At 37.2% G+C, this 16867-nt stretch overlaps 3 protein-coding genes across 3 annotated transcripts; all 3 read right to left on the bottom strand.

The window, feature by feature from the left end:
• Nucleotides 1-148: 148 nt before the first annotated feature.
• BDB00DRAFT_900797 (uncharacterized protein) lies at nt 149-1199 on the bottom strand (the record flags this gene model as incomplete). The annotated part of the gene is made up of 2 exons (XM_053128551.1): nt 149-627; nt 722-1199. 2 exons carry the CDS (start codon nt 1197-1199, stop codon nt 206-208), a joined length of 900 nt encoding a protein of 299 aa, XP_052981316.1. The 3' UTR covers nt 149-205.
• An 87-nt stretch (nt 1200-1286) lies between these two features.
• Nucleotides 1287-1742, bottom strand: BDB00DRAFT_735703 (uncharacterized protein; the record flags this gene model as incomplete). Its single annotated transcript, XM_053118384.1, has 1 exon — nt 1287-1742. A coding segment is annotated over one exon (456 nt), but the record flags the coding sequence as incomplete, so codon positions are not given.
• Nucleotides 1743-14084: 12342 nt separating this feature from the next.
• BDB00DRAFT_870762 (uncharacterized protein) lies at nt 14085-14552 on the bottom strand (the record flags this gene model as incomplete). Its single annotated transcript, XM_053126752.1, has 1 exon — nt 14085-14552. One exon carries the CDS (start codon nt 14550-14552, stop codon nt 14085-14087), a length of 468 nt encoding a protein of 155 aa, XP_052981314.1.
• Nucleotides 14553-16867: the final 2315 nt, after the last annotated feature.

Raw genomic sequence — 16867 nt, 5'->3', positions numbered from 1 at the left:
GGGAGGGAATGCGGAAAAGATCAACAAAGTGATAGAGTATGATGAACCACGAGAGAAATACAGGTTGATGAAGTATGATAGTGAATGTTTGAAGATGAAAATAAAAGTATAAGGATGCTGCTGCTCATATCGTGACAACGCGCATAGTTACGTAATTGATAAGCATACAAGGAGGTGAGAAAAAGTAACTTTTATTGATCACATGTCAATTGTGCCGCTGCTGGAGCACACATTGTCTCTTGCGACTCTTGGACATGGAAAAGAGTTGTTGGATATTATTGATTGGTAACGTTGGTGCACATCGGTCGCTGATGACGCTTGGGCACGCAGCACGAACACAAAGCCGATCAAATACATCCAGAACTTTGAGGATGGCGGGCGTATCGGTGACCAAAGCAGGTAAGCTTTGTATGCTGTCCGGTATCTTTATGCTTGCAAGGGGGATGAGGGTATACAGGCCTTGAGATGGTAAAGTGAGCAGATAGAATACAACCATTCTGCCAATGACCTGAATGCCCAAGATGCCTTCAAAGGATTGTTTGTCCAGCGCCTCCTTGCAAAAGATGGCGACCTTGATCAGATCCTTGCACACAAGATAATTGTCATTACTGTGTGCAGCGGGTTTTGCTTCACCATAAGCAAGGCTGGTGGTCCAATTGACGCCGCAGCACTTTGTTACACACAGATCAGGCCGGCTTTGTGCCCTTGGCCTCCAAAGTACGTTCGTTCGTCCAACGCAGGAAGATGCCTTTAGCTGGATCATCGAAGAGACCAGCCAAGAAGGGTTCCACGAAACGAGAGCAAAGCTCAGTTTCATTGATATCTTCATCTAATGCAACGAAAGGAAGCTTCGAAACCAGATTTGCCAATGCCTTCGCCATCCTCTTTTCCTTGGCTTGCAACGCCATCGTCTTCAACTGGATCTCGGATGCGTCACGGTCGATATCATCGTTCAGAAGCTGCTCGATGATACTGAGGAAGTTGGTTGTTGTTGTGAGAGGTAGTGGCAGGCGTTTGATGTCGTATAGTCGCTGGATGTGGTCATTGATTGCCCACCAATCATCCTGGCCGAAAAATGGCTTTATCTCGTTCGAATACCTGTGAGGGTCCAAGAGTAACACTGACGTCGATGCAAGGGCCAGAACCAAATTGTCCTCCAAAGATTGCTTCCACTTGTGTGCCGTCAACGAAGCCCTCATCGCACGGAAAGCATCCGACACGTCGAAACCGTCAACCACTAAGTGCTCTCCGAATGAACGATCCAGATTCAAGTCGTCATGACAAAGAACTTCGTTATGTTGTCGTTTTGAACTAATGCTATTCGACGAAGAGCTAGCGTTGCTGGTAATGGAAGGAGGACGTGTGCTTGAGCGCGAGTAGCTCGGAGTCGCAGATTCTTGGGGACGTTGACTTTCCTGCTCTTGTATTTGTTCAGGAAGGTAAGTGTGATGCGCAACCTTGAAATGGCCCTTCAGATCGGCGAGGCTAGCAAAATGATCGATGCAACAAGGACAAGCATAGTGTTGGTCAATAATGACTTCCTTTGAAGAGCTGGAGGGTTCATTGACGTAGAGATAAGTAGCGTTGTTGTGCTGGCGAACTTTGTCGATATGCAAAGGGAACATATAATGATGTTGAGCCGTTAAATGGCGTCGCAAGCTTTGCGCAGAAGAAGGCTTATATTTGCATTCATTGCTTCCAAAACAATGATGAGTAAGGAATACCGCAGTAGGTCCTGACATGCTGAAGAGGAAAAGGTGAGGAAAAGTGAGGTGCGGTTTTTTTTTGCAATAAGTATTTCTTTTGGGTATTGCTAGGGACACTCCAAAAAAGTGACTCGACACTCCAATTTGGAATCATCACGATCCAAGGTGATCAGTACAGAGCGTGGCGTTCTGACCCGCGACGATGCTACATATAGTAGACCATGAGTAAAAACAGGTTTCGGTAGATATAGGCCAATTGTGTCAAATGTTTGTCCTTGAGCCTTGTTGATCGTCATTGAAAATGCAAGCCGTATAGGGAACTGTGTCCTTTGGAATTTGATGGGACCTTCGCTCTTTTTCGAAGTAAGTGTGATGCGAGGCAATAGGACTGTTTCGCCAACATGTGTACCTGTGGCGATTTCAGCTTCAATGACATTGCGGCGAAAAGATGTGATGATTAAACGCGTTCCGTTGCAAAGGCCTTGAGCAGTATTCAGGTTTCGTAAGAGCATGACAGGACAACCTGGCTTGCGAGTGAGTTTGTGTGGTGGAAGACCGGAAGGAGAAAGTGAGTTTAAAAGCTCCGTTGGATATGCCAAGGATCAAACCACATACTGCTCATTTACACCACGATCTGCCACAGCACAACTTCTAAGACTTGCAACTTTGATCATATGGGACGTAGCATCAATGATCAGCAAAGATCTCATTGAATGCGTCAATCGAAGTTTGTAAGATCTGATGAAGTCAGAAGACCCGGCATTAAAGCATGTTCCTTTTGGTGGAAAATTAGTTGTTTTTGGCAGTGATTTTCGCCAGGTAATCATACATTTCTATTAATCTGCAGGGTATTGAGGTAAACAACTTGACTTTGATTGTATATTGTTGTACAGGTTCTTCCAGTCATTCCTAGAGCTTCTCGAGCACAGATTGTGGCACAATGCTTAAAGCGATCCAATGTATGGCGCCACACCCAAGTCTTCCATCTTCAGACCAATATGCGTGTACAGCAAGCCACCGACGCCCACAACTTTGAACAATTACGAGAGTTTGCCGAATATCTATTGCGAATAGGTGAAAACAGAGAGCCAATTGCTCCTGGAACTGAAGATAGAATCAAAGTCCGTGACTCTATGCTAATGCCTGGATACAACCTACTCACTTTGATTGACACTTTATATGGCAATATGCTTAAAACCTCTCCCTCTCACGAGTTCCTCATGTCACGAGCTATTCTGACACCCAAAAATATCGACGTTGCAACAATCAACGAAACAATATTGGAATCAAAATTCCCTGGAACGTCTGAGGAGTTTCTCAGTGCAGACAGCATGGTCGATCCTGAAGAGTCCTTGGCATATCCAACGGAGCTTTTAAACTCACTTTCTCCTTCCGGTCTTCCACCACACAAACTCACTCGCAAGCCAGGTTGTCCTGTCATGCTCTTACGAAACCTGAATACTGCTCAAGGCCTTTGCAACGGAACGCGTTTAATCATCACATCTTTTCGCCGCAATGTCATTGAAGCTGAAATCGCCACAGGTACACATGTTGGCGAAACAGTCCTATTGCCTCGCATCACACTTACTTCGAAAAAGAGCGAAGGTCCCATCAAATTCCAAAGGACACAGTTCCCTATACGGCTTGCATTTTCAATGACGATCAACAAGGCTCAAGGACAAACATTTGACACAATTGGCCTATATCTACCGAAACCTGTTTTTACTCATGGTCTACTATATGTAGCATTGTCGCGGGTCAGAACGCCACGCTCTGTACTGATCACCTTGGATCGTGATGATTCCAAGGTTGACGGTCAAGAAGGCATGTACACCAGAAATGTTGTATATACTGAGGTACTTTAATTAACTATAGATAGCTTTTATGCTTTGGCCTTTGCACTTTTTGTCAATTCACTTATAATTCTCCTTTTATTTCCTGTTGTTTTCACCTTATTATTATCTTTTACTGCACAACATCAACATACTCTCAAATATAGACCTCCTCTTTGATAGATTAGATAATAGTATAGCGGTTCGGGTGGTCAGGACTTAGCATTCAGTAATCCGTGAAGCGAAGCTGTTTAGGGTTTTAAATTGGCGATAGTTAAGTATCCAACTTTGACAATTTCCTATGATAGACTACTTCTCACTGCACAATCATCCTGCTTTTGTTATTTGAAAACAGACTAGAAGCATCTAATACTAAGACATTGATCTAACCTTCGCTCCACAGGGGGGTTTGGGGGGCCTGCCCCCTAACCTAGGGGGTCAGGGGGAAAACCCCCTGCGACGCGTTTTCGTTGAATGACACGGAGCGAAGCGAGGAAGGACCGCTAGTAACAAAGTAAAAGTTAATGGGTCGTAATAATATTAAAAGATACCATATGTTAAGCTGAGTGGAACACAATGTGTAACCAACAGTGCTAGCAACTTAAATCAAGGAGCAACTGCAAAAGAGCAGTATACAGGATTTTTCCTAATGATTGGCGGGGCTTTTTTTCCCATCATGGCGGGGCTTTTTTTTCACTTTGTCGTTGGGGGTGTTTGTGATTGGCGGTGTGATTTTCGTGAATGGCAGGAGGAAAAAAATACAATGGCGGCCGAATTACAGGTTGATGGCAGAATAATAAATTCATAATGGCGGCCGTAATTTCAGGTTGATGGCAGAATAGTAAATTCATAATGGCGGTTTGAATTATATCATTAGCGGCATCATTTTTAAAAAATGACATTAGATACTAAAGCAGTTCATCTCATTAAATACATCACAAACATGGGAAGATGTATGAGACATGATAATAGGAGTGGCAAGTTTCTACTAGATGATTAGCACATCACCCTTATATAGCAACATAGATGCTCTGAGAACCATAAAAGAATCGCAAAAAAAGATATCGCAAACGAAAAATAATGATCATGTGTATGTAAAAGGTTTTATTTACAATACAAGAGGTACTTCACATAACAAGAGAAACTTCAATCTTGCGAAAATTTCTTCAATCCACAAAAGCCGATCCTGCATTAGAAGCAATGTCCAGCGGACTTCATTCCATTCGGCCAAAACTCGGTGAACGGTTCTTTGGTCTTCACTGGCAGCTTGACTGGTCGTCGCCAGATTACATCCAGCAGCTCCTCTCCATCTATTTCATCTAGTAGGAAATATAGTTCTTTGTCGAAGTATACGCGATATTCGAGATCTGTTTGATGGCGCTCTATAATAGAAGTATAAACAAAAGAAGAATAAATAAGATTAATAAGAATAGATGTAATACCTTTTATTTGCAGAGCTGTGACGATGTGATACGACGTAATGAAGTAACGCCAGAGATTAAGCGACATCTTGAGAATGAGTGAAACAATTCTTGCCATTGCAGGTATGCTGCTTTATATGTTTTTAAAATGTAACCCAAGCTCAATCTCACATGTCACTCACACCCACACCCACACTCATACCACAATATAAATCTATGGTTACAGGAATATATAAAAATAGTAAGACTAGATGTTATATCATATTTTTAATTGATCATTATTGCTATCTACAACCATTTTGTCCCTGAATATTCCTATAGTCCTACTCACTCATACCACCACCATTTATCTATGACTCAAACCAGTCAAAGTAATTTTTTCCAAGAAAGCTTATTTATTTATTTTTTTTATTTTTTTTATTTTTTATGTATCTTTGTGCTGTTGATTTCGGGATCTTTGCTTCCTCCGCTGCCTTTCGTATTGACCACCCCATATTAAAGTAGAGGTGGATCAAGTATGCTTGTTTGGAGTCAGTATGAAAGGTTCTGTTAACCCCATAATTGTTGTTGCTGACCTGGTCTTCCTGGCTACCTTGATTATGGACCAGTTGACCTAGACAGAAGATATGTTTTTGTTACATCAGTAAACTAAAAATTAACAAGTTGCACGCATCTTTTGAATAATGGTAAAATGTGTTTGGGACGTACTGGTTTCCATTTTGTCAACTACAAGGTAAACCAGGTTGCCCAGGTCTTCTTCCGGAAGAATATCCGTAGGTGTAGCTATATATAATGGAAATAGATGAGTAACGCGCTGTTTTTTGATAGTAATGTTTAGTTGAACTTACTCGGATCGAATGGTTCCAACATGGATTCATCCCACAATTCAAATTCCAGAAATTTTGTAAAGGAGATGTTGTTGTTGTTGTTGTTCATTGTTACGAAAAAGATAGAGTGATTTATACATTCGGAAAATAGACTTGTCTTTGGTTTAAATAGTTTATGGTTTTCTCTTATGTAACCACATGCTTTCGGGATACAAAATAGTTACAAACGGCTTAGTTTTCTTACGCATATGCCGTTAAACTATATTGCTGGTTTGTGACACCACCAAAAAGATCCAGTAATAGATGTTTGTAAGGTTATCTTATCCAGTATTTGTGATGATTCACAAAAATAAAGAGACAGACTACTGTATGAAGAAAAAAAATTATTTTTTGACAAAAGAAATGCATTTATTTGGTTTTCAAATGATGCTCTCGCAAAACTGCTTGACCTTCCTCAGTATCGATAAATTGCATAACCCAGCGATGCATTGTAGCTGCTGGAACTTTGGTTCTACCGTAGTCGCGTCTTTCAAGGGCACAATCTTTAATTGCTTTCTTGATTTCTTCATCATCCTTGTTCCATTTAGTATATGTTCGTTTTTTGACAGTTGTCAGTGTTGTGATTTCTTCTTGGAGCTGTTCCACCAGTTGCACTAGATCTTGAACTGCCTTAACACAGGGGAGCTCGTCGACTGGTTCGTAATCTTCTTCCAGCCGCATTGCATCTAAGGTTCTTATAAATTCCTCTATTAAAGCATTAGAATAGTGGCCAAAGGATATAATCTTCGATTATATAAACATACCAATGTAAGGGTCTTCTCCCTCACTGACATTGACAGCTTCACGTATTTCTTTATGAGAAAGGACAATGCTTGCCATGCTGGAAAGGACTACGTAGTGAGAATTCAGACAGATAGAGTAAAAAGAAAGTTTATAATCAGAAATTTTCAGGTAGGAAATAAATAAACTATAAGTAAGATATGATCCTTGCAAACCTACAGTACTGTAGAAGAATAGGGTAGAGTATCCACATGAAGATCTAGCAAGAAGCATAATGAAATGTTGCACGAAATGGGGCGGCATAAAGTACGGAAGGTGATTTCATTCCATTATCTGTATATGAAAATAAAATATAACGAAGTGTTGCACGAAATGGGACAAAAAAAATCACAGCAAAGTTTAATAGCTTGTATCCATATGAAGATCTAGCAAGAAGTATAATGAAGCGTTGCACGAAATGGGACAAAAAAAAACCACAGCGAGGATCTAGTAAGAAGTATAAAGCGTTGCACGAAATGGAATGCAATCACCCTCCGCTATTACTTTATGCCGTCCCAGTTCGTGCAACACTCCATTATACTTCTTACTAGATCCTCACACATACACGTAATTATACTTTGCTGTCGGTTTTTTGTCCCACTTCGTGCAACGCTTCATTATACTTCTTGGTAGATCCTCACGCATACACGCTACTATGCTTTGCTGTTATATTTTATTTTCTTATTCAAACAATGGAATGGAACCACATAAGATGGAATGGAATCACCCTCCGCTATTACTTTATGCCGTCCCAGTTCGTGCAACACTGCATTATACTTCTTACTAGATCTTCACACATACACGTAATTATGCTTTGCTGTGATTTTTTTGTCCCATCTGGTGTAGCATTCATATATACTCTATGTTGAAACTTCAAGTCTATGCGTTATAATGGAATGTTGTCATCTGTTGTAGATACCATTGTGGATTGCTTAATTATATATATCTGTAGGTACGGAACAAAAAAGTATATAAACCGATGATTCAAATCCATTGCTTGTAATAACTCATTCTAAATTTACTATTAATCATGTCCGATATCATTTCTACAAACGACTCCTCCCTCGACCTCATGCAGTTTGAATTAGACGTGGACATGCAAGGCAGTCTCGATGTATACAATACTCAGGAATTGAGCAAGGCTCTTCCTTTTGGTGACTTTGAAGAAGACACTACAACATCACCATCATCATCATCATCATCAGCATCGCGGTCTCCATCCTCCGCCTCCTCTGCCTCCTCTGCCCCATCATCGCCATCACCACCACGAAGACGGCAACGAGCACCCCGCCGCGGGTACAACCAAGACGAGGTCGTAGTGGTGCTGCGCGCCTATTTTTGGGATGGGCTTACAATCGAGCAAGCCGGCGCCAAGGTGAAGATGCCGAAGGGAACGGCATCAAGACTCATCCGCATCTACCGCCCCCACATGCCACCACCACCCAAACGGCCCTGTGCTCCTAAGAGTAACCACTTCTTGACGAAGGTTAATGATGGTATTCTGGAGGCAGCTTTACAACATCCGTAGTTTTTTTTTATTAATAAATATTTTTTTCTCTGCTGGTTGTCTCTAAACAAATACTTGCTTTATGTAACAATGGTGGGATACTTTTTATAATTAGCTACAAACTGTATCTTGCTTAGTGGGTTTAACATGGGTGACATTATTGCGAGTTGATCTAATGGATTTAAAAAAACTACTGTTTTTTGTCCCATTTGGTGTTACCTTACAAGTTCTGTTCAATAACAAATTCACAGAATTGAAAAGTATGAATCATTTTATTTATTGTACTTGTCCATACAGTATTATTATCACTCGATTTTTTACATCAACTATCACCATGTTATCCATCAAAAATTTAACGCTACCATACAATACTGACGTTGATATGCATGAAGAGGAGATGGAAGTAGACGACGTGTACCAAATCGTATCCGATGAATTTAGTGGCCATACTGGTGGTGTACACTCCCTTGTATCGATGACCAAGATAAAAACTACATCGTAGGTACTTACAAAATATATTGGTCAATAATTCTGTAGAACATGATATGTATTCTATATATTTTATTAATTAATGGTTGGTAATTCACAGGAAATTTCTACATCCAAGGTAATCGATCCTCCAACGTCCACTTCGCCTGGTACTGAAGCCGCAGAAAACCAAACGGAATCAGTGAAAAAGGGAAGGGGAAGACCTCGCAAAAACCCTCCAAAAGAGCCTGTCATCCCAAAAAGTATGCTACTTACTATTACTAAACCTTACTTAATAACATTAAACCTCTAGTTGCTTCTGATATCTAATCCAAAACTCTTAATTCCTATAGGAGCTCATCGAGTGTATCGAGATCCAGAAATTATCCAATTGATCGATAGAATCCAAAATGTCACTTTAAACGCTGCAGAGGCTGGGCGCGACTTGTTGATCCCTGAACGAACCGCACAGCGATACTGGAAACGATTTGTCGACGGTGAGCCATATCTCCCAAGTACAATGGGTAAATCTCCTGGTCCTCCACCAACCTTGACACCCGAACACACAGCATTTCTCCAGGCGTATTACGATACCAAGTCAGATGCGACCCTCAAAGAAGCACAGCAATCGCTTGTTGATCGATTCGGCATCAGCATCACTCAAAGTGGCCTCCAGAAGCACCTTGTTAGCAAATGCGGGCTTACTATGAAGAAGTTGGAACGGATCTCTGAGTACCGCAACTCCGATGAAACGATCGCTTCCCGGATCAACTGGGCACACGCATTTGAAGCCAGTGGCATTAATTACCACAAATGCGTCTTTATTGATGAGGCTGGCTTCAACATGCACATTAAGCGTAACTTTGGTTGATCGAGACGAGGTGAGCCCGCCAAGGCCTTGGTTTCTAAGTCGCGTGGGGTCAATATTACGATCTTGGGTGCCATCACTGGTGAAGGTGTAATCAACTTGAGTCTCCGGAGACCTCAAGCGGTTGTCGCTTCCAAGAAACGCAAGACGCGTGACGGTGAAGAAAAGGTGATGGGCAAAATCGGCACTCGGGCGGAGCATTTTATCGAATTTTTGGAAGTAATGATGAAGGTGCTCACCGAAAATGGTATGGGTGGAAGGACCTTGGTATTGGGTAATGCCGCTATCCACAAGACTGATGAAGTTCGGGATGCCATTGCCAAGCAAGGATTCGAGATCCTCTTTCTCCCGCCCTACAGCCCATTCCTCAATCCAATTGAGGAATTTTGGTCAAAGCTCAAGGCAGGTGTCAAACGCCATTTACTGACCACAGACGACACCTTGCTGCCGCGCATCATCAACTCCGCCTATGAAGTCACCGCCCAAGATTGCCAAGGATGGATTCGCCACTCCCTTACGTTTGTGCCTAGGTGTATAGAAGGAGAGAAGATGCTGTAGTTTTTTTTCATATTTTATATGTTTTTTTACTGCCCTTCTATATTTTTTCCTTTTACTTTTTTTTTCATATATATATATATGTTTTTTTTAATAAAATATAGAGTTGTTGAAAATCATTAACTGTCATGCTGAGAAAAAGAAGGCAAAACGATTACCATAATTACCCAACCGCCATTATGGATTTACTATTCTGCCATCAACCTGAAATTATGGCCGCCATTATGAATTTATTATTCTGCCATCAACCTGTAACTCGGCCGCCATTGTATTTTTTTCCTCCTGCCATTCACGAAAATCACACCGCCAATCACAAACACACCCAACGACAAAGTGAAAAAAAAGCCCCGCCATGATCGGAAAAAAAGCCCCGCCAATCATTAGGAAAAATCCTGTATAGTGTGGATATATCACTCGGGCTTTTATAGTTACACTAATTCGGCGACGGCAAGAAGTGTGCAAAGAGCAAGTCAGAGACACAAGCGGCGTCGCAATTTGAAAGCTTGGGTGTGAGACCAATGCTTATAGCATTAAAACAGTAACAGGTCATTATCTGAGCCACTTTTGATGAAATGGACTAGAATTGGTGAGGCATGTAATAGTTTATATTTCAGTGGCTTTGAAGGCTTTGTTTCCCATTCTACAAGATGCTTTTTTATTCAGTGTCTCAACTAGGAAAAGTTATAAGATGCCAAAAAAATTCTTTTTGTTATTTGTTATTGTACCGAGTGAGGGAATGCAGAAAAGATCAACAAAGTGATAGAGTATGATGGACCACGAGAGAAATACAGGTTGATAAAGTACAGTGGTCCCCCACTTTTTGCAGCAGCGGTTTTTGGTGGAAAAAACTGCAAAAAGTGGGGAACTGCAAAAAGTGAGGATGAGTATGAGATGTTACACAGACTGAGTCTATTATGTTAATCAAGTGTCAATGATAGTAAACCAATTAAAAGATATCGGTGTTGTACTGAGGCTACTTATTATAAATCAACTCTTATATAAAAGGCTGTCGTCTCATTCTTGATGTTTATATACTGCACTATCGACACCTCCACACCACTATGGTAAAAGCAAAATACCCAAAGCTTACTGACGAGCAAAAGGATGCTATCTATCAACATTACATGTAGATGTCACTGGTTCAAGACTCTGTGTCCCAGGCTCTCGAGTTAATAGCGGAAAATTGCAGGTCCCCATTTTTGGCCTGCAAAATGCAAAAAGTGAGGAAGCTTCAATTTTACTAAGTGATAAGTGGGTATGCTCCAAAAAAATCTGCAAAAACTGAGGATCTGCAAAAAGTGGGGCTGCAAAAAGCAGGGGACCACTGTAGTGAATGTTTGAAGATGAAAATAAAAAGTATAAGGATACTGCTGCTCATATCGTAACAATGTGCATAGTGAATTGATAAACATACAAGGAGGTGAGAAAAAGTAACTATAATGATCACATGTCAACTGTGCCGCTGCTTAGAGCACACATTGTCTCTTGCGACTCTTTGGAAATGGAGAAGAGTTGTTGGATACTGTCAATTGGTAAAGTTGGTGTGTATCAGTTACTGATGATACTTGGGCACATAGTATGGACACAAAGCTGATCAATTATATCCTGAACTTTAAGGATTGCAGGTGCTTCAGTGACCAAAGCAGGTAAGCTCTGTATTATGCTGTTAAGTATCTTGATACCTGCAAGGGGGATGGGGACCAGCCAAGGTTATATGTAGTAATCATGTTCTGGACTACTAGCACTAGTTGGTTAGATAGCCAAATTAATTTATGTACAAGGTCATAATATACATATATATAAAATTTCAAAAAAATAAATTTTGAATTTTATTTTTATTTAAAAAAAATACATTATAATGGTATCAACATCAATAAATCAAATCACATTTAATAATGTAAAAATTGTTATTAATACAAAAAAATTAAAAAAAAAATTTGAAAAATTTTATTATAGATATAATATATGATAATATGATGTTGAATATACAGAAAAGAAAAAAAAATTGAAAAGCTTCTGAAAAATAGAAAGAAGCATCTAAATCAAATTTAAAAGCTACAAATAATAAACAGAAAATTAATAAGGAAATAAATGAAACAGTTGAAAAATTGAAAACTAAAAAATATGAATTAAAAAAAAAATGCTATAACTATTTATGATAAATATTGTCAAAAAGTAAGTGTGGAAGATTTAAAAAATATAACTTTTCAGGAAGAAAATAATATAAATATAGTAAAATGATTTTTCTCAGGATAAATTATCTATAAGAGCTATTTAATAATTAATAGATATTTAATATTATTAGTTATTATTAAAAAAGCATAGATTTAAATCTAAAAGAAGAAAATGTTGAAATTAAAAATTTTTAAAATACGGAATAATAATACATTTATATATTTAAGTAGACAAATATAGATTAAAATAAGAAAAATGTTTAAATCATAAAATAAATTATCATAATTTTATAAGATAAAGTTCTAATATAGAATTAATATAAAATCTTATTTTAAGGATTATATAATAAATTTAAAATTATGATAAAAATAAATGCTTTTCTATTCCTTAAAGATAAAACTTTTCAGCAAAGTTCATATTCTGAGGATATATCTATTAAGAATGAAGATTCTTAGGATATTTCTCCTAAATATAATAATTCTCATGAATCCTCAATTCCTCATATTTCCGATGAAAGGTTAGAGGGATAATCAATAAGTATTAATAAATCGATTATATTATATTTAATAAAAGTGATGGAATATTAAAATTAAAATGAAATTTTATTTTTAAATATTCCTAAAAGTAAATATATAATGAAAATAATAAAAATTAATAAAATTAATTCTTATATTTTCTAAAAGTAATAAATTTAATTAATATTTATAATTTTAATAATGATTAAAAAAAAAGAAACCATATAGAAAAGGATTTTGATAATTGAAAATCATTTAGCAGATATATGATTTAAAAGATAAATAGAAAATAAAGATAAGGATTAAAAATAAGTATACAAGTCTTGACTTACACACACGCTTTTTGATGTTGGTTTAAAGAAAAAGCAACTAGTTAGAAATCTCCATAGAAAAATTTCAATTTTTCGTCTTAGCAGATTTATAACAGGATAATAGATTTTCTATCATCAACCATTTAAAACTTTATATTATCATTATTGATTATTCTTCTTAGGGAATAACACTTCCAGTGCAGCTACCTTATAGGGTGAGAGTGATATAGGTGATATTGACTTTACATATATGGCAGCATGTTCAAACTGTATGGATATGAAATTAGAAAAAGAAAATATACATATAAAAAGTATTTTGATTCATACTTTAACTATTAAATCATTCTAGTAAATGCAGAAGAAGAAAATAATCAGGATATTATTAATATGATATCACAACAGAAAATGCAAGCATTAAATCAGGAATATTATAACATATATATTAAGGAACAAAATGAAATGAATGAAGATAAATTGATCATCTGACTCAGAATAAGTATTTTAATCTAGCCATTGATAGCTATGTCAGCTATAGTAAATCTATTAGCTATAATGCTGCAAGTAGTTTACAAACAGCTAAACAACTAATGGTAGGCCTCTGATGAGGGTTTGATGAATAAACAATTACAATAAAATATTATATTAAATTATATATAGAAAAAAAAATATAATTAGAAATTTAATATGAAAGTTTTATAATTCTTATTTATGTTTTAGATACTTTAAAAAAATGTTCAAATATATATTATTATATAATATATAAGTTATATTTATTTAGTTTTTAAAAAATTATTAAATATTTTTATCATTTTAAAAAATAAATTTCAAAAACATATTATTCATTATGAACAAAAATTTGTAAAATAAAACATAAATGATTTTAATAATTGAAAGTAGCGGAATAGTAATGAGCACCCCCTCCTTTAGGCAAGGAACACCTGGACGCAGCCTAACTTGACAATGAGATTTAGAGATGGAAGGTTGCAGGGGGAGGCAAGCCTTTCATGGGGTAATTAAAACAACAACAACTTTCCTTAAATATAATATATTATTTATTTTATTGTTGTTGTATATTTATCTTTAAATACGTTGAGATAGCAAGGTGAGTAGATAAAAGACAATCATTCTACCAATGACTTGGATGCCCAAAATGCCTTCAAAGAGTTGTTTGTCTAGTGCCTCCTTGCAAAAGATGGTGACCTTGATAATATCCCTGCACACAAGATAATTGTCACTACTGTATGCAGCAGGTTTTGCTTCACCATACGCAAGGCTAGTGGTCCAATTGACACCACAGCACTTGGTTACACAGAGATCAGGGCGGCTTTGTGCATTTTTATTTGCCTTGGCCTCCAAAGTACGTTCGTTGGTCCAATGTAGGTAGATGCCTTTAGCTAGATCATTGAAGAGACCAGCTAAGAAGGGTTCCACGAAACGAGAGCAGAGCTCAGTTTCATTGACATCTTTATCTAATGCAATGGAAGGAAGCTTCGATACCAGATTTGCCAATGCCTTCGCCATCCTCTTTTCCTTGGCTTGCAACGCCATTGTCTTCAACTGGATCTCAGATTCGGTAAGGAGGAAGTTGGTCGTTGTTGTGAGAGGTAGTGGCAGGCATTTGATGTTGTATAGTTGCTGGATGTGGTCATTGATTGCCTACCAATCATCCTGGCCGAAAAATGGCTTTATCTCGTTTGAATATCTGTGAGGGTCCAAGAGTAACACTGACATTGATGCAAGGGTAAGAATCAAATTGTCCTCTAAAAATTGCTTCTGCTTATATACTATTGATGAAGGGAGTTGATCAATAACAATTAAATATTAAAGATAATCTTTAATTATCCTTATACAACTGTCTATTGAAAACTCTGAAGGGAGTGAAGAATTTTTAAAAAAAAATAAATATTATAAGAGAATCAAAAATTTTAATTCTTAGATTTTTTAATTACTATAATTTTTGGAAATATAATAAAGGGACTCTAAGGTTTTAGAAAGACATAAAATATAGTTTTAAGTTTAAATTTATTTTTAAAATTGAATTTATAGATATAAAATTAAAATGAGTGAGATGGATTTTGAAAATATATTAAATAATGATGTGTTTTTAAAAATTTGAAGAGAATGTTTATAATTAGGTAAATTGAGATTTATAATATAATATAATTTAATATTATATTTGATAATATTCTTAAAACGTTTATTTTTAAAATATTAAAAGATGAGAAAACAGAATTTCAATATGAATCTAAAATTAAAAGGAACAAAAAAGAATAATGGAAAGTAAGAATCAAAGAATATAATGAAAAGATCATAATTCATTGACATTTGATTTTATTGATATGGTGCCCGCCACCTAGAAACAACAAGTGGGTATTTCAAAAATTTTAAATTCCGCCGTTATAAATTTCCATTTTTAGTTAATCATAAAAAATTTGCTGGTGGGATTTATATTTTTTCACAGCTTTTTCTACTTTTCATCCAGTGAGTCCTTTCTCAGAGTATGACTTAAATAAACAAACTACTCTCGCATGATTCTTCTTACATAATTCTTAGAAACTGACAGTTCTTTTTGAATGCACAAGAAATTTACTTAATTGTGTTCTTTGACTCTTGCATAATTTTAACGTGCTTCTGGTACTTGTTGAGTCTCCCCCATTGTATAGAATGTTTTGGAAAAAGAAAGAAAAATAAAACTGTCATCCTACTTATAATTTACATAGCACCATTACAATCAATATTGATTGGAAGGCTGAGGTATATATTGCACCAGTGCTTATCACTAATGTTACACTACCTTCTTAACATGGAAATCGCCGATTGAATGTCATATACTATAGTGTATAGTAGGGTGGACATTCTGACAAAATCTTCTGCTAAATTTTCAAATTGACCCCAACTTCGACACTTCATTTCGCATTTTTTTTGCCTGTATGTAAATAAATACTTTTCATAGAATTGTTATTTGAGCCTAGGGGTCGCAATCTGACCCACGGGTCAACGGGTCGGGTTGATGCTTTTCTGACCCACGGGTCAACCCGTCTAACCCTTGACCCGACCCGTTGACCCGTTGTGACCCGTGTATACATATGATATCTATGAGGTACTTGTATTCAAGTAGTCAATCTTCTTGTTGGGAAGCATCATTATATTAAAGATGTAGTTGTCAATATGTCTGCTATAGAACTGTAACATAAAACGTACTTATATTCTTTTTCATTGTGGGATCATATTTTATATTCAAGAGTGTAAGATAAGTAAGCTATAAGCAATATATGTAATAGTAGTAAAGAAGTAGCAAAGTAAAGAAGTAGCAATAGTACAATGAGAATAGACAATAGAGAGTGGCAGTGAGAGACGAGATTTGACAAAAGACGTAGAAGGAATTAAGGAAAGAGAAATGAAAGAAGAAGGAAGAAATGAAAAGAAAAGGGAAAAGGGAAAAGGATTAGGGGCATTTAAAGGAAGTCGATATTTAACCACACTTTAACCATTATGCTTTCTTTAATGCATGTGAGCGCAAACGATTTCTTTTGTTATGGCACAAACCCCTTTACCTTTAAGAATAATCACACAAAACGTAGATATTGCTAGCACTGCTAGGAATTTGCGTGCCATCATCTTAGAGAGCTGTGTATACATGTAGTTTTGCACTTCCAGTGCTCCAGCTCAGGTTGATTGACACCTTCTTTGTCACTAAATCAAAATCAGTAGTGACCCGTCAACCCGAGTTTTGACCCGTCGGGTTGAACGGGTCGGGTCGGGTCAGTGTTTTCTTGACCCGTGGGTCAACGGGTCAGACCCTTGACCCGACCCGACCCGTCCAATTGCGACTTCTAAGCAGCAGTATGCTAGCCGACGATGCT

The sequence above is a fragment of the Zychaea mexicana genome (genome assembly GCF_025766255.1).
Source record: "Zychaea mexicana strain RSA 1403 chromosome Unknown BDB00scaffold_23, whole genome shotgun sequence".
NCBI lineage: Eukaryota > Fungi > Mucoromycota > Mucoromycetes > Mucorales > Lichtheimiaceae > Zychaea > Zychaea mexicana.
Note: the sequence above shows the minus strand (reverse complement) of the source record. Positions and strands in the feature narration are given on the sequence as shown.